The following is a 19,040-nucleotide window of genomic DNA, read 5'->3' on the forward strand; positions in this document are numbered from 1 at the left end:
CTTGCACTACACCGTTTTACGCGCGCACGAGTGTCATCGCAATTGTGGGAGTGAAATTTCGCAAAAATGCGTATCGGGGGAACACTTGATATTTTAAATCGCGCGTATGTAAAATGCATACCCGGGAGAAAATTCGCGCACAAAATAGACGCAACAGGACCAGTAATGCAAGCTGAAATAATTATTAAGCAGTTGAGTGTGCCATACATTAGCAAAAGCAACATTTATTTTAAACATTAGAAATTTAACATTTAGAAGAACATATATTATTGAATATATTTGCGTCCAGCGGAATATATTTTTATCGACTCAAATATCATACAATATCCGACGAAACACAGTACAGACGAAAATAGATATTTGAATTCTTCACACTACAATATTTTTATATATATTAAATGTATTAATTAACTATCTGTTGTGCAATATACCATGTTGCAATGTATCATGAAATAAATTCTGAATTACTGCTTTGATAATCTTGCCTTTGATAAATTCTCTTTGTGTACCGATAAATTCTCTTCGCGTGCCGTTATCATAAACATTATTGATAAGAAGGAGAGTTCATATTTATCCTAATTTGTAATCAAATTCTTCTCATATATGTGAAAACGGTGTCACGTGTAACGCGTTATTCCTAAAACTCGAACGAGGCTTTAGGCGATCCGCGCCTATCCGAGCGGCGCAATATCCCTAATGGGCGATATCGTCATTCACCTTCCTTTCTTTATGTTACAGCGACTGCAACGAGATTGAGGCACTCGAGACACCTGGACGTGAGATCGCAGTATCAGGGCGAGGAGGTATTAACGGTGAGTGCTTCTCGATTCGTTCTTGATTCGATTTCTCATCTTCCCCACCACTATCATCGTCTCGCACCACTTACACTCCCTTTCCTTCTGTCTCTCAGACATCAAGCCCGGTTCCTTTTACCACCACAGATCCCGGGGATGATCTACTAAGATCTCCGTATAAACCACCTTTCCAGCGCGTGGATAATGGATTCGTTCTCTTTCTACCTCGCTGATCTGCCGAACAGTTAAATATTTACCGCGCTCGTCAACAGTCGCCTCTACGTGACGCCGACGAGCGTGCCTGAATTTCTTGTCAGTCGCTGAATACGTACAGAGTATAAAAAAAGTCGCGATCGCGCAAATACGGCATTCTTACTTCGTCATTTAACGATATCTTAATCATTTTCACGAAATCTTGGATTCAACTGCAATTTGAATTGCGCACCAAATGTATTACCTTTTTATTTGTATTTAAAAAATGAATAGTACGATACAACTTTGTTTATTGTAAAATTTAATTTTTTTATTCTTTGGAACTCACGAAGGTAGCGACGGGAACATTAAATTCCGTTCAGAAAACAAATATTTTGTTTCAATCGATTTTACGGAAAAAAAGCCGCAAAAATAAATGGTTTCTGACGGTCTTCGGATATTTTTTTCGTCACTGTTAAAACATGAAACTGCAACAGCGAAAGCATCTTACGTTTGTAGTAACGTGGAGACGACGTGCTCGCCGGCACGACGCTATTCCGACCGATCGTCTTGCATAAATAATTTGTCGCAGACGGGCGAAATCACTCGTGATTCGATGAATAGGCGCGCTACGACGAATCGCGCCGTACGTTCACGCGGCGTGGAGACACTTCGGCGAGAAGTGCTTCGTTGGCGACCCCTGAGACTTGCTTACGAATCGCTCGTAAATCGTTGACGTTACACCGAAGTTCGCTCGGCAGAGCGTGGGATATTTAGGAACGCGAATTGCGGACGGAGAACTATAGAATCTATTTCATGTGCGAAATTCGTTAGACGGCACTTCGACAAATGGTAACCGAATGAGAATTCGAATTGCTGGAACTATAATCGTACGGAAAAGCTGTTTGAGACCTAATCTTGTCAATTCCAAACAGATAGGTATCGAAATTTCGCGCAACCGCAATGCAATTTGTGGTTTCCATGTGGCGCAGTACCATTTAAATTTTCAATGTTTTATTTGAACATCGTCCAACTCGCTGTGAAGCTGCGGAGGTTATAAATTAATATTATATTTGTAATGTCTCGTTAATTATAAATATCACATCCATATTATTGTATATTATTATTTAATAATGTTAATATTATAAGAGATTCTATATTAGAGATATGTTTTTAAATCATTAATAATGCAGCTCAGCCCGGTTATGTATATAAAGATTAATTTTCTATCACGATAAAATTCATTTACTGAAAAAAATGACACGCTTCATTACTTATTTATAGAAGCTTAATTGGTTACAATCTTTCAGCTTTCAATATAAAATGTCCTCTCGCTGTAACTTAACTCTGATTAAATTTTTCTTAAGAAAAGATCAAACACAAAGTACTTAAAGAATAATAAAAGCTCACTGCCGGTGCACTCTTTTTTTTTACCGTATTACGAAACACAATTTCCTTGTAAATATTACATTAATAGAGAGTAATGTTTAATGCTTGGCCTTTTTTAAGGAATTAAATTTCGTCGCTTTTCTTGCTTCCTAAATCCATCCGAATCGAAAGTGATAATCGCGGTCAAGCTCGTTAATCCTTTGTTCATATTGGTCGTAGCATAAGGATTTCGCGAATAATCGCGTGTAACAAGAGCTCTTTCGCTTTTAATATTAGTTAACAGTCGAGAATCTCGTGACCGTGCTGTGTGCGTATCGTCTTGGAATTCGGCGCAAATATCTTGGGCGAAAAGGGACAGTTTGTTCAAATATTATAATACAAAGATGTCAGTTATCTCAGCGATTTACTGCTGTGAATTCACTAAAATATCATAGCTAAATAGAACATCGGAAATTTAATTAATGCAACGACACATTTGTGTCTCGCTATCTCTCTACCGAAATAGCGATTTAGCTAGCACGTTTGCGCTAATTTACTTTTTCATTCTCGTTCGAGAGCTTTTTTCCTCTTTAACAGTCGGTCGATGCTCGAAAGCAATTATCAATTCCAATCGACGAGTTCTTTCTTCTCGGATAAGTCTGCACGAATCAACCGCGAATAGCATAACGGGGTTAATATGCTAAAACGCGGCTAACTTGTTTATCGTTAATGAGACTGGAAAGTACGAGAGCGAGCGCGCCGTGCCGCGCCGGTGTTATATCGAGGTAGCGCACGAAGCAGGCAGAGTACTGCACCAAATTCTAAACGATCTGATGAGAGAAAGAGGGGTTCGCTAGACACCGAGGCGTGCCTCGCTGCGCGAACAAACACACAGCACACGCGGATTATATTTCTTACCGAACGTTGTTTACCCGGGAGTATCGTTATCCCGTGAGACAGAAAATAGTAATGAATATTAATGCCGTGACCATTTAATTACATTGCAGATAACGGCCTAGTCGTGAACGCGTCTAGGGAGAGAGACTCAGGCGTTATTATAAGCGTTCACCCACACTTTCGCGCGATAAACGAATAAGTTCGCTTATCGAAATCCATGGATGAAAAAACGGTGAAAAAAAAACAAAACATCAATATGCTAAATATATCTATCAAACCCGTTTTAGATAATCTACATAATTTGCAATCAAATTTAAAATAGAAATTTTCTAATACACCGGAGTGTCGCGCGAAACTCGGAGCATTGAGAGGAGCAATTTTTGTCGCGTGTCAATTTTTCGCCGTGCTTGTAACATTTTAAAAATCCGACGCGCGTTCTTCGAAAATAAACGCGACGCACGTGTACGCGTTGCGTAATGTTACATAACTACGATACTACGATCAGCCTACGGTCAGCTGATCAGTAGTAGTGAGGTCGCGGTTTTGCAGGTCGCCGACCTATGTGGAATGCGTGGCTACTTCAACGATACCATTCGAGATGCAACACCAGTCGACACGGGTCGATACAACTGTCAATATCTTTGCGCGAAAAAGTCGCGGCGAAAAACAAGTTGCATTTGAAAGTTGAGATCACTTCTGACAAGAATTCTAGATTCCATCCAAAATTGTTATCTTGAATGAGTGGTTTGCGCGAGTATCGTCGCTTAATCGCGAGAATCAAATTAACCCTTTCGATACGCCAGTTTCGCAAGGCGCGAAATTGTCGCGCGGCAAGTTTATAAATTAGGATTACATGTATTGTTTGGCGTGCGTGATTTGCATCACTTGATGGCTTCGCAGTCGCAACGAACATTTCTCAGACAATGTATATACATACGCCCCGTGGCCGCAGCGATCTTCGTACATATGTGCTCTTCACTCAAAGGATTCGGAAGCTTTCAACTTCCGATATCATCATTGAGAGAAGCAACTGCGCGGGAATTCATCTAAAATGAGTTTTGTTTGTAAGATTATAAATTTTTAAACCGATCGTGCGCTTCGCACACGTTGTTATCGGCATTATTATTATTCGATGCGTATCATATCTTGGCAGTTTGAAAGTTAAACGCGACATCGGTCGATTGTATATTACATACGTTAAACGCCACTGGATCGATCCTAATCGCGATGAAATGGTAACACACCGGACTTACGAGGGTAGTTGCGGTCATAATTTATGAGAATATAGCTCTTACCGCAAGATGCAACAGACCGCGTAACGTTGTGCAAAGCCGTGGAACTTCACTAACCTTGCCACATGTTCTAGATCGCCAACATGCATGATTATTACAAAGTGCCTGTGGCAGGTACGGCGCCCCGTTTTTTCCACGCCCCTTCTTTCGCCCTCCATCTCTCTTCCTCTTTCTCCTTGTATTTCCACCCCTCTCGCGAGCTGTTGGATCTTTTATGAGAAAACGCGACATAATAGACCGCTGGAGTCCGCGCCGTGATTAATGGCGCTTGGTTTATGAGGAGCGCTTTGATTTATCGAGCGCCTTGTACTCTAAAGTCTCGCCCGCGCGCGCGCGGCGCCAAGTTTACCGATTAATCCCCCGGACATCTTTCGGGGGAGAGAGTCGAGCCTCGCAGCCGACTAACATTCGCGCTAATAGCCGTCCGTTTCTCTTGTGCTTTCAGTCCAATGGAAATCACAACCACAAGCCGCTGTTCTCCAACTGCTCGAATTATGCGCCCGTGGTAAAGGAGGAGGAACCGGCTGGCACAGTGGTGATCCAGGTGCAAGCCGAAGATAGAGATCCTGAGGACGAAGGAGGTACTGTAGCGTAACGCGACATCATCAAATATACCGCGTCACACAGCAAAGCGTCGGCGGTGAATTGTGCGCGCGGTGAAAAAAAAAAAATGCGCAAATTATTTTCACGATTCTCAAAGTTTCACGACCGCGAATCAGGACGAGCGGAAGAAGTTCGAGGAACGTGCTTTTCGTTTGAGCTTATTTTTAATTATGTGTCAACACGCGCGTGTATGCTGTATACGTTTCTAATGATTTATCGGGAAAAGTAATGTAACGGTATGATATAATAGGAACATCGAATATCGTTTTAGTCGGAAATAGATCGAATTAAGCGGGCGAAAATATCTTGCCGTACTATTGGTTGGTTAAGCATAAATATGTACTATTTTCAAACAGCGTAATATATGTCGAAGTAACAAGAACATAAGTCGTTAATCCGATTATCGGATGATTGTACACTCGTGAATTTTCAGGTACCATTACGTACAGTTTCGTGACTGCTCCCGACGAGAAGCTGAAATTCGAGATCAATAATAAGACAGGTCTCATCAGGACGACTCAGATGCTCGATAGGGACGAGCCCGCCAGAGAGAAAGAGGCTTACCTCACGGTACTCGCGACCGACAATGGAAGGCCGCAGCTGGATGACGTGTGCACATTTAAGGTCACTATCGAAGATGTCAACGACAATTCGCCCGTCTTCGATAAAGTGGTATGTCGCTAATCGTTCCAAGTTACGAACTCGTTAACAGATCGAATAAATTGATCGACTCTTTACGGTTCACATCCACGAATAAATCCGGATGCATGCGATACGAATATACGTTTACATTATGCATATGCCGCAATTACGCGGGTATAACAGTCACAATTGGTTTGTACTAGAAAAAGATTTACCTAACAGGTCAATATCTTACTTTTTTTATGATGTTATCGGAATAATAATTTCTTTTTTAAAAGATTGACAGTATTATTTGACAAAAATTGTTTTGAAATAAAAAAAGAATTTAAGTTTATGATACGTATGCTCCATTTATATATATATATATATATATATTATCAGACCGATATCTTTTTTTATATTACCATCAGAATAAAGAATTGATTTTTTTTGTAAATAATTATTTTTATTTGGCAGCATTAATTGGCAAGAATAATTCTGAAATAAAAACTGGATTTGAGCACATAATACGTATACTCTATACGTATTATCTACATATATATTATTATCTATAAGAAATTCTGAAATAAAATATTTTTAAAAATTTCACACGTTTGCGGAAAAAGATGGACAGAATTAATTGAGTCCATTGTATTGATGTATATTTAATATATATTTAATTTTATTCTCCACATGTTGCACGCATAATCAATGAGCTAAAGCCATAGATCGTGAATTGGTTCTCCTGCAGATTACATTTTTTTTTCATAGACTAACATATCGTTACTATCTATTACTAACAAATACTAACAAAACTAACAAATATCGTTACTATCCTACTAACAAACTCTGCTTGGATTTCTTTTTGTTTTATTTCGATCCCAGGTCTTCCGTGGATATGTGTGGAAGGTTGGTTTCGAATTTGTGCGGTGTAAATGTTGCTCGATGTAAATGAGAAAGATAAATGTATAATTTTGTTGTTTTACGTAGAACTTGTATATTTTATAATCTTAAGTAGAAAGAGTATTTAATTTTTACTGAATAAAAAATATTTTTTGATTTAATCGTCTGAATTTAAACACAAGATAAAAATTTGCATCAACATGAAAAACATATTATTCGCTGACTAACAATAACTGTGGCAAACTGTTTGCCATATTAAATATGACGAAATGCATCCCACATTCTTTTCTCTCGTGTTAAAAGAAATTATGCATGTATGTGATATTTTAGGTATGATAACGCACTGTGAGCACGATTAATGTGAAAATTGCATGGAATGCATCACGCTGAGTGCATTTTGAAGATCATGTTGCGCATATTGTGTCATAGTCGTTTCCCATTTAATGCATTTCGGCTTGTTATGCAGGCATATACGGAATCTGTGCCGCAAGATTTACCCATCGGCCGCGAAGTCATGAGAGTTTCCGCAACCGATATCGACGATGGCAACAATTCCGTCGTACGATATAAGCTGTCACCTAAGAGACAGGATGATGGTGTATACTTTCGGATCGACCACGAGACCGGTGTCATATTCCTCAACAAAGTTATAGACGTAAGTAACATGGAGGATGATGTTAACAGGAGAGCGCCTATGAATAATACTTAATGCTACTATTATTTATGTTCCCTCGAAAGTAGAATTTGTAATATTTTCACAATAATTTAAACAGTTATAATAAACGCTGTCTTTTTTTTTAGTATTGTTTGAATTTCTATATTGTTTCGTTGACCAATTTTGTTGTATAAATGTGTGCTTTTAAAATAATATTTTTACTAAATATTTAACATTTTACGCGTATAACGCCCGGAGTAACATTATTTGTAAAAAAAGTTGTCATTATCAGATAAAATTTGTTACTTGATTTATTAAAACTAAAACACAACATTGTGTGTGCTATATGCACGCATTTAAAAATATTAAATATAATATAAAAAGAAAAACAACTAATTAATATAAAATTTAAAATGCATTGCATTAAAGAAAATGTACATTCTAAAGTTTTAAGACTATTAAATGATATAAGATTCTAAGACATAAAAATGAACAAAATGTACCTTTTATTCATTTTTATGTTTTATGATATCATTTGGCAGGCCATTGAAATCTTATATTTTAAACAAAGGAATAATTTAGAATTCCAGAATATAAGATTTCAATGCATCGGAGTAAAGTTCTAGATTTAGCGAATAGTATGATATAAAATTTGAAAGTATAAATAAAGAATAAATAAAATGTACATTTTATTTATTTTTATGCCATAAAATCTTATTTCCTATTGATATAATACATAAATTTATATAATTTATTATATTATGATTATTATGGATTTGTGTAGCGGAGTCCAGATTATAAATTCAGTATGACGGCCACCGCTAATGATCTTGGCGAATATCCAAAACCCCAATTCAGTGTCATTGATCTTGACATACGGGTTGTTGAATCGCATAAGAAAGCGCCAGCTTTTATACCGAGGTCAATGGAGCCAATTAAACTGAAGGAGAATTTCAACGATTTTGATGCCAGCATTATCAGTTTAAAAGCAGTTTCCAACATTGACAACTCAACTAATTCAGACAATTCGTATCTACTCTTTGAGCTTGTTCCTGGTAGAACGGAACAGACCAACAAGGGGAACACTTTCAGGTAGCTGTGAATTGTACTTATTGCTTGTTGTTGTTTTCTCAAAGCAAAGTGAAACGTGTTCAAAATTGTGACACGACTGAATTTTATGTGAATATTTTTGTTTTGTACTTATTAGATTGGAATCCAACAAGGACACAGCGGATATCAAGCTCTCTCACACCCTGGATTACGAAAGTAACACCCAGTATTCGTTAATAGTACGAGTACAAAATAAGTATCAGTTGGCCGCCGAAACGGTAGTCGATATCGAAGTTCTCGATGTAAATGACAACATTCCAGTCTTCCGTGATATTAAAAAAGGAAGCGTGTTAGAGAACGAAGACCCAGGAGTTCCTGTGATGCAGGTGCGAGCAATCGACGCTGATGGAACGTCCGCCAATAATCAGGTATTGAAATCAATGTAAATGATGTTTTCCGTTTTAAGAGCATCTTTTATCTTTTTGCGATTGTGCGTCAAAGTTTTACTATATCCTACTGTAATAACACAATATCTCCACTTGATTGTTCAAAAGGTCAGCTACGAGTTGGATAACTTTAAGGACCTCTTCAAAATCGATTCCCGAACTGGCAATATTACGACATTAGTGACGTTCGATAGAGAGAAGGAGGACACATACAACGTCAAAGTAATAGCAACGGATAATTCTCCGAGTGCTTTGTTCAAAACTGGCGAACACAATAAAGGGCAACAGGTGTTCCGAATCGAAATTGCCGATAAGAATGACAATGCACCTAACTTCACTCGAAAGGTGTACACCCATAATTCGATTTATGAGAACGCAAATATTAATGCGCCCGTGACTGAAGTCAAGGCCATGGATGCCGATACAGCAAGTCCTGTCACGTACAGAATCATATCGGGGAACAGCGAAGATAGTTTCTACATCGAAGGCACAACGGGAAAGATTCGCGTGAAAAATTCGTTGGATTATGAAAAGATCACCAAATATAATTTGACTGTATTAGCGTACGACGGTGTGTACAACGATACGGCGCAAGTTGAGATTTTTATCGAAAATGTTAACGACAATCCTCCACTTTTCGGACAGTTCGAGAAAAATCCGGAAATAGATGAAGAAACATTAGTAGATGGTAAGATGTTAATTTTAATCATCTTCAAATGATAACTTGAAGAAATCAATATAACAAATTTATCATTATTGTTTGTTTAGGCTGTATCACCACTGTGAACGCTTACGATCCGGATATCGAAGATAGGAGTGCCGACCAGCATATCTCCTACTTTATCGTTAAAGACGATCAACTACCTTTTATAATGATCGACAAATCTGGTTGTATGAAGTTGAAGAAGCCATTAGATCGCGATCCGCCGAATGGTTATTCAATGTGGACTGTAAGTCAATTGTATTTATCACGCTAATATTTTTAAAAATTGACTTCTTTTCTTCATCTCTCATCGCTCTCTTTGCAGATTATCGTAATGGCAAGAGACGAAGACGGGTCGACCACCGCTTTACAAAGTTTGGTAATGGTTAACATCACTCTCCATGATATAAATGACAACGCACCATTTCTCGATATGCCTTACCCCGTTATTTGGGGTGAAAACAAGGATCCTAACAAAGTAACTAAGATAACCGAGCTGAAGGCACGAGATTACGATTCTGAGAAAAATGGACCACCATTCAAATTCCGAATTGACGATAGCGCGGATGATGAAATTCTATCCAAGTTCGAGATCCGCGAAATGAATCTCCATGCGCGAGTAAAATTTGATCGGGAAGAGCAGAAAAGCTACGATATACCGATAGCGATTACGGATAGCGGCATGCCACCAATGACTGGTACTTCAACACTCACTGTGATTATTGGCGACGAAAATGACAATGCCATGCAGGAGGGTTCGAGTTCTATATTCGTTTACAATTACAAAGGAGAAGCTCCTAATACAGAAATTGGACGCGTTTATGTTAATGATCCGGATGATTGGGACCTGCCAGATAAATCTTTCGACTGGGCTCCTCATGTTTATCATAATGAATTTTATCTAAATGCTAGTAACGGCATGATCACTTTACTGTCGGGCACATCAAATGGCACCTTCGCATTGAAGTTTATCGTTACTGAAAAAGCCTATCTTATCGATTCGCATCAGGTATACGCGTACGTGAACGTCACCGTTAAGGAACTTCCAGAAGAGGCTGTGGAGAAATCCGGTTCCGTGCGATTTTATGGAATAACTGCGGAACAGTTCGTAGAACCCGATGAGTCTGGCATTAGTAAGAAGGAAATATTCCAAGAGAAATTTGCTTCCATGCTAAACACATCGGTCGAAAATATCGATGTGTTCACTGTGCTTTATTCACCTCATTACAACAATAAAAGTTTGCTCGATGTCCGATTTTCGGCACACGGCAGTCCGTATTACGCTCCCGAGAAGCTAAATACCATTTTAGCGCAACATTCGAAGGAAATCGAAAAAGCGATAAAGGCGGATATTCTAATGGTGAACATTGACGAGTGTCTATTCGAGAAGATTCATTGTAACAATTCGTGCCGTAATTTCTTGAATACCAGTACTGTTCCATATCCCGTTTATACCAATACCAGCTCGTTTGTCAGTGTTAGAGCGGTTATAGATCCGCAGTGTACCTGCACCGTAGCGGAACCTATCGTCTGTTTGAACGGTGGTACACCTCTTGGAGAACGATGCGAATGTCCGCCTGGTTTAGAAGGACCGAGATGCGAACTATTGGGTATCGGTTTTCACGGAGACGGCTGGGCTATTATGCCGTCGCCCGGTCAAGCTTGTGACGAGTCACATTTGGGTAGGCGACTTAAGACTTGTCTATATTTGTCATTTCTCCATTGTTTGTTTGTATTTTTATTTATGTAAATAATTATTGCAGGGTTGGAAATAACGCCATACGTGGACAATGGGCTAGTATTTTATTTCGGTCCTATAAATTACAATCCTAAACTTGGAATTCAAGATTTTATGGCTTTAGAACTTCAGCAAGGCTTTGCTGTGTTATATATCGATTATGGAACGGGAACTGTAAGATTAGATCAGAAACAAATCAAATTAACAGACGGCAAGAGTCACAGAATAGACGTTTTTTGGAAGAAAACTGTAAGAATTCTCGTTATATTCGCGTATTGCCTTATTCAGAATCGAAATGTAACTATCTTATTATGCTTGTTTTTTCCAGTCTATAGAGATGCAGGTCGATAAGTGCACCATATCCGCTTGCATGAGTCTCACCGCACCGCAAGGAACCAATGAATTTTTAAATGTTAACGGCCCGATGCAAATCGGTGGTACATTGAGCAATTTAGCGCACTTGTCGTCACATTTAGGCTGGGATCATAAACCAACTAGTAAAGGATTTGTCGGCTGTATACGCAACATGACATTCAATGGAAACGTAAGTTAATGACAAAAAAATCGAATAGAAAAATTGAAGTTAAAGAGACTTAATTATTTTCTTTGATTCATTTTAGACGTACAATTTGGGTATGCCATCGCTATCTAGAAATGCAGATCCCGGTTGCAATCACGGCATGGCGAAAGCCATCTCATTCGGCATTGATACGAACTTCATAGTAGCCATATTAGTATGCGTGCTAATATTGTTAATATTACTCGTGGCGGTAGTTGTTCATAGAAGGAAAACGGACGATTTGTATAAGGATATGGATGACATTAGGGAAAATATTATTAATTACGAGGATGAAGGAGGCGGTGAGGTTGATACAGGATACGACTTAAATGTGTTGAGGGCTATTTACGATGCACCACCTATCGATTCGAAGATAGCTCCGGTTGGCCTGCAGGGTCGAGGTAGCAACAAATCTTTGTAAAAATATTATTTACATAGATTTTCGTATATAAAAACTAAACGACAAAATTTTTTAAAGGAGCCGATGAAGTTCCAGACATTTGTGGTTTCCTAGATGGTAAGAAAGAAAGCTGCGACAAAGATCCCGATACAAATCCATTCGATGATGTAAGGCACTACGCTTACGAGGGAGAGGGCAATTCGGAAGGCGATTTATCGTCGTTAGCATCCTGTTAGTATATTAAATATCAGAAGACATAAATAAAATAAATAAATATCGATGCATCTTGATTTCTCAATCGGACTTTTTTATTCAGGTACTGACGATGGAGATCTAAAGTTCAATTATCTGTCGAATTTTGGGCCAAGATTCAGAAAGTTGGCAGATATGTATGGAGAAGACCCAAGTGACGAAGAAAGTGACGGAGTCGGTGAACGAGAGAGTGAAAGTTGGTGTTGAGTTTTCTTAGCTGATAACTCCGTAGATATAAAATTTTAACGCAGGTAATTATTAATTATTAATATAGTAATATATATTAATAATTAATTATTTGGATTATTTATTTGCATAATTTATCATATTTCGCGGTCCAGCAGGAGCCTTCCCGCTCTTTTGTTTCAGTATATTAAAAGTTATACGTACTTAGCCACTCGCACGTTTCAATATTTTTTTATTATATAAATAGTGATAAAAAACTACCAAATTTAAAATACTTTTTTTTATTGTAATTCATATTTTTTTTATTAATAAACATCACAAACTTTTGCGTATGTTCTTTTTTTTGGACAGTCAACGATAACGATTTATTTCTAACTAAAAAAAAATAGAGGATACGTTTCGGAAAAAATAGTTGTGAAATTGTTGTTTTTTTTTTAATGTAGCATATCAAAATTCTCATATAAACGATCGTTGTTTTGTTATTAGAAGACGCACGTAGCTTGCAGATTCGCTCTAGCTCGTGTGATCCACGTAACCATAAGGACAGGACATACATGCCGCAGGATTTGCATCACGCAGATCTACGCGTTTCTACAGCCTTAAGTTCCAATAATGGGAAAGAAAGGAGGCTTTACTGTACTTAAGCGGCAATCGTGGTCTCATTCATCGCTTCAGTAGTTCATCAGACGAAGAGATGAAGAGCGTTTAATACGCCATCCTATCAATGCGACGTGTAATTACAAGCGTGATTTATTGGCAAACGGAATAAACTTTATCGTGAGTGACTATATAGACGCAATATAAATTCCGTTTGCTCGCGAAAGTGACACGTATCTCATATTGATCCTTAAAATGAATTTTTATATCGTGTCGATAAAACTTAGCGCTTTATGTTATAATTTTACACTAGAAGTGATATATGTGTATAAGTGGGGCGAGAGAAAATAGTGCGTTCACTGTACGTTGCGCGGATATGAACATTAAAAGTTCTCGATTATCGTGTTCTCGTTGTATGTATTTCGACGAGTTGTTGGACAATCGACATTTTCATGCACGGTTTTTTTTTTCATTTTGGATGTAATTATTTGAATATAATTGTGACGTATTGCAATTTGACATTTATAATAAACAATGCCGTATGAGTTAAAAGTATCAAAATAGATTCTGCAATATAAATGTTGTATTATGTAAATAATTTAATGCTTCGTCGACTACGTCCTGTTCGATGACTGAATCATTATTGTTGATTAACAGTAAATGATGTACGGAGATATTCTCGAGATTTGTTAAGATTTTCAAAATAAAAGACAGAGAACTCGCATAAGTTGATACAAATCTGTTTTTTTTCTCTCTCTCTTTTTATTTCGAACTTTTTGTTTTAAAAATTTTTTAAATGGAAGCATTATGCATGCAGATATAAAATATACAGTTCATTGATAATAATATATAAGTTTTTCCATTATATAAATGAGAAAGAAAATTGCTATAGCCGATAAAGTTGACGAAGTATTAAGCATATTTTTTAATTGTTTATTCATCATATCAGAGAGAAAGAGCTATTGTCTATTTTGTTAATATTTTTTTAACATTGCGTAATAGCGACGAAATGCTATGTGACTGACTTTAGAACTCGCCGTTTAAAGAAACTTAAGTAACTTCGTAAAATCGCACGTTGACTGCCAGATTCAAGAGATCGCCATTCGTCTGTGTGTTGTTTCTTAACATTACGTGCATTCCAAGTAGCAAAGAAAGCTGTAGTTTTGTAATGAAACTGCATGCTATTTAATAAAGCGTGAATAATATATTGCAGTTTTTGTAACTAACAATTTACAATAAAAATATGATTGCTGATTTGTATTCTTGAGTTTGGCAATCATCAAGTTACAAGGTTTCGGAACTATTTTTTATACGTACATTATATAAATAAATAAATATGCATATATATATGTATACATACACATACATATATATGTATATATATATGTGTGTATATAAAATACATGTACACACACACATATATGTATGTATATATATATATATACATATATGTGTGTGTGTGTGTACATGTACTTTATACACACATATATATATATACATATACGTGAAAGAAAAATGATAACTAATGTCAAAGCGATCAATGAAATAATTATAAAAGGACACCGATAACTCTTGTTATGAAAATAAAAAGAGGGTAGTGCGAATAAAAGAATAAAAGGGAAAATATAGGTAGCATTACTCTACTTTAATTTAATTTATATAGTATTTTAATAATTACATATGCGTGAGTGAGAACAAAAGTGTACATGATATATGCGTATCGATATTATCTGTATTATCAGATAAACACGTACGTACGCATACGAATATTACGTACGTATTGTTATATTCGATATAAATTTCAAACGCAAGTATATACACACATACATATATACCTTTTGTATGTATATATTTTTTGCGAGAATTGAAAACATTGTTCTCACTGCAAATTTGTCCGTAACGTTGTTCTGCCACTAAGATTTTATAAGCAGCAAATCCGAGTATTCCAAACAAACAATGCGATCGAATGTAGACAAAGCAGAGTACCGACGCATGGAGATCGAGTGCCATAGCGCGCTTTGGACGTTTATCTTTTTCCCTGACGGATAATTCCTATCAGACGGCTCATAAAATCTCTACGTATCGCGACTTACAAATAATTCTGGGATGATGAACTGTAGCCTCATCATGGAACTATTTGTCAGTGTCTTTCATCAATCAACCACTATTTCATAATACTAACTCGTCATCATTTTCACTATATCTTCATGCGTTTGATAAGTATTTATGTATATACACATGGATGCTCTTACTTTTAAGTTTTTTGTAAAGGCACGATGGTATATGTATTGTCTGCAAGTGGTTACGTTGAGCTGTACTCTGGAACAAATGCTCCTCGGTTATTCGTGTTCTTTAAGCTTTACCGTTTGTTTTTATAAATCAACGATTTATAAAAAATTTAATGGAAGTGGAATTATTTATTAAATATGTTTTGATACTTGCATGTAACATGATCATGAGCACATAACAGAACGAATATTTTAATATTAATTAGGAATTCATTAAGAAATTCACAATTATATTGACGAATTTTGTATAATTATATTTAGTAAATTTTTAATAATTCGCACATTCTGCAAAACTATGTATAATAAATAACTGTTAAATCATGTTCATGTACATAAAATATAAAATTGACTCTTGCTATTGCATATTTTATGTGTAATCGCTATAAACTGCCATAACTAGATCAAGAGATACTAAAAAAAAACATCAATGTCATCATGTTCTTTTCGTTAATTGGTTCTTAAAAATTACTCAACGTACCGTGCAGTCTTAATACATATCGTAAAATTCAACGCATATATGACATACATGATAAGAAATACAACTTAAGCGGACGTGATCTCAAGAGTTGGGAAGTGGATGTTGGACGTTCCTCTAGAAATATGTATGAGCTACTTAGGCGCTTGCCATTGAACAACGATTACAGCAAAAGATGGATAAAATGTAACAGACTCATAATTTAGTCATTTCTAGAGAAACATGAATTATTATATCTATATTTGTATTAAAATTTAATTTTTATGCATTGTCGCAATTTATCCTTTACTTTTTTCTTTCACTGAGGCAATATTTGTCAAACATTGTGAAAAAAATGTTACTTCAATATAAAGTTTGTATGATAAAATTAAAGGTAAAGATTAATCTATAGGATTAATGTATAAAAATAACTGTAATAGATTAAAATTCGTCAGTTGAGTCAAATTAACTAACGGTGATATTGCTCGAGTTTTCTTTATTATTTTGTTAATGATTAGCTAATTACATGTATACAAAAACATGAGAATTTTATTATTTTCTGCAAAGATAAGTTTTTAATATTTAATTAACCTTTTAAAATATCTTCGAATACTTGCCCATATTAACAAAATTTATATAATCATTGCTTCACTTCATAACACTGTAAAAAGTTAACACGAATCATTATTTTTCATCACTTTCATATGCCTATAATTGTCATTTCTATTATTATTCACAAAAACAATCAAATCATTACTTTTACTTTTATCGTAATAGATCATAAAATATAAAGAGTTTGTAAATGCTGTTGATAAATGTTTACTCAACACTGCCTTTAAGTGATAGACAAAGATCATGGATTCTTTGACGCGCGATCTAAATAATTATATCTTGATTGGGTCTTGATGTATTATGCACTTTAATAATATAACATACTGTAAAAAACATAAACATTAGATCTGAAGATATATATATTATATATATATCTTAAAAAATATATATATATTATATATATATATCTCGCATGAAGAAAATGCGCGCGCGTACACAGGCTTGTACATTATCTAGAAAAAATAAGAACTATTGCGAACCATTTAATATGTGATAATCGACGGCAACGCATATGAGCGCACCATTATCCTTTATCTTCGATCCACCTTTAGCTCGAGAAAATTGTGTAATTTCTTTTTTGTAGAAATAAAGTGAAATTCGAATATATATGCTTTGTTTTTTTATTTTTAATTATTTCGTCCATATCATACACAGTCGTCACAAATAATTCAAGAAATATAATATTTCAACTACAATAGTACTACGATACCTCGTCATGAGAATTTAATATAGCGTGTTAGATATGTAATATCACTGATTGGTGAAGTAATCGGTGAGGCTTCGCATCCTGCTATGTCCCTTGTTAGCAAATTAGTCGGAAACCTTTAAGCGTCATGGTCGCATGTACCAATTTCGTTTGGCAATATATGTTACAAATGACGCAAGTAATGCACAGTTTACTTTTCTGGACGTAAAATTGCCTTACCGTTAATTATGTATAAAATAATATTTTAAATAAAATATTATTTTTATAAATATGCTATTGTATAAAAAAAAAATAGATTTTTTGATTTTGTATCGATACGTAATTCCCTTCTTTTATCTATGGTAAAGTTTAAACGCAAAACGTTAAATATACTCAATTAGAGATATTTTTCTCTTCATTTACACAGGTGCAAATAAGTTAAATATAGCTTAGTAATTTTTGCCATGACATTCTTTTTATGAACAGTTAAGCAATTAGCAACATTGAACTTGATTTATTTTACTCAAAAAAAATATATAATCTTAGTTTTATAATTATAATAAAATCGTATAAATTAATCGCACGATGTAAAAGATTGTAAACATGTTACTAAAAGAAAAATAAATTTTATTTGTCAAGAAATAAAATAAATTTTATTTATGTTGACTTTTTCGAAATAGATTATATAAAAAATTTTATTCTACTTTATTCATTTTTTACATCATCAGTTATGGCACATATATGTATATAAAGTCTGAAGATCTGCTATATTAAAATTGTATAATTCTATATCTTGATGTTGCTGACATAGCAGGTGAATATTCAATACTTAATTGAAACACTTACAATTTCAATCAATTCTAATTATCCGTACTTGTTAAATGTATACTCATATATGCGTGCAAGATAACCGATGGCATCGAGATAATAAATTCGTAACTGTAAAGAAATATAAAAAAGAATCAACAAAATTATAAAAAACGTGTAATTATATCTCTAAGTATAACTCTCTGTACGAGATGTATATCACTTATGGATTCTCAATCAGTCTCAACTTCAGTACTAAAATAACGTGAAAGACAATCTCCAGATGACTTGCGAAGCGTAAGATTCAACGCCGGCGCAGAGCTTTCATTATCCCTCTAGGACAGTGATTGAATCTATTGAGATGTTGTAATGTGCGCGCGTTGAAACAAGGGGTCAGTAATGTATAAAAACAGCAAACGCATCTTAGATCTCTCATAAGTGAAATCTCTCGTACATCGGCGTTACGTTGTCTCGCGAAAAAATTATTGAATTCTATACATCTATTTATATAAGTGTTATCATGTGAGTCCTTTTTTTAACTTTTGTGGGTATAGTGCTATTTATTCTTTTTCGTTACAAAATTAAATTTGTTCATAATAAATGCAAATAATTATTTGCTATACAAAATGGTGATAAAAGAAATGCAATTAATGACTTAATCATATTTTACACATCAGATATTACGTACTCGTGTTATCATATCATTAATTATTCATTCTACGTGTATTCATTACGACGCAGGTGATATAATAATACCACCTATGATGCAGATATTTGTGTCAATATTTAAAAATATTTTATAAGCTCAAGCTTTTGTAATATTTCTGAATCGGTATATTTTTATCTTATATATTTATAGAAAGTACAATAATTTTCACTGTTACAATAATACAATGTATATTTATTGAAAAAACTTTTTTTAAGGTTTTGTAAAATGC

The 19,040-nt window shown here is 35.3% G+C and overlaps 1 protein-coding gene across 1 annotated transcript in view; it reads left to right on the plus strand.

Moving 5' to 3' along the window:
• shg (shotgun) overlaps nucleotides 1-17,216 on the plus strand; it is a 139,385-nt gene extending 122,169 nt beyond the window's left edge. The window contains exons 3-17 of the mRNA XM_012366889.2: nucleotides 739-812; nucleotides 4,989-5,124; nucleotides 5,580-5,818; nucleotides 7,137-7,325; nucleotides 8,110-8,417; nucleotides 8,533-8,803; nucleotides 8,930-9,509; nucleotides 9,590-9,771; nucleotides 9,850-11,206; nucleotides 11,288-11,511; nucleotides 11,591-11,806; nucleotides 11,883-12,222; nucleotides 12,300-12,452; nucleotides 12,538-12,724; nucleotides 13,146-17,216. Coding sequence (XP_012222312.1) covers nucleotides 739-812; nucleotides 4,989-5,124; nucleotides 5,580-5,818; nucleotides 7,137-7,325; nucleotides 8,110-8,417; nucleotides 8,533-8,803; nucleotides 8,930-9,509; nucleotides 9,590-9,771; nucleotides 9,850-11,206; nucleotides 11,288-11,511; nucleotides 11,591-11,806; nucleotides 11,883-12,222; nucleotides 12,300-12,452; nucleotides 12,538-12,680 — 4,412 coding nt within the window. The 3' untranslated portion in view covers nucleotides 12,681-12,724; nucleotides 13,146-17,216. The remainder of the gene's footprint in view (nucleotides 1-738; nucleotides 813-4,988; nucleotides 5,125-5,579; nucleotides 5,819-7,136; nucleotides 7,326-8,109; nucleotides 8,418-8,532; nucleotides 8,804-8,929; nucleotides 9,510-9,589; nucleotides 9,772-9,849; nucleotides 11,207-11,287; nucleotides 11,512-11,590; nucleotides 11,807-11,882; nucleotides 12,223-12,299; nucleotides 12,453-12,537; nucleotides 12,725-13,145) is intronic.
• The last annotated feature ends 1,824 nt before the right edge of the window (nucleotides 17,217-19,040 follow it).

This window comes from Linepithema humile, chromosome 4, assembly GCF_040581485.1.
Source record: "Linepithema humile isolate Giens D197 chromosome 4, Lhum_UNIL_v1.0, whole genome shotgun sequence".
In the NCBI taxonomy this organism is placed as follows: Eukaryota; Metazoa; Arthropoda; class Insecta; order Hymenoptera; family Formicidae; genus Linepithema; species Linepithema humile.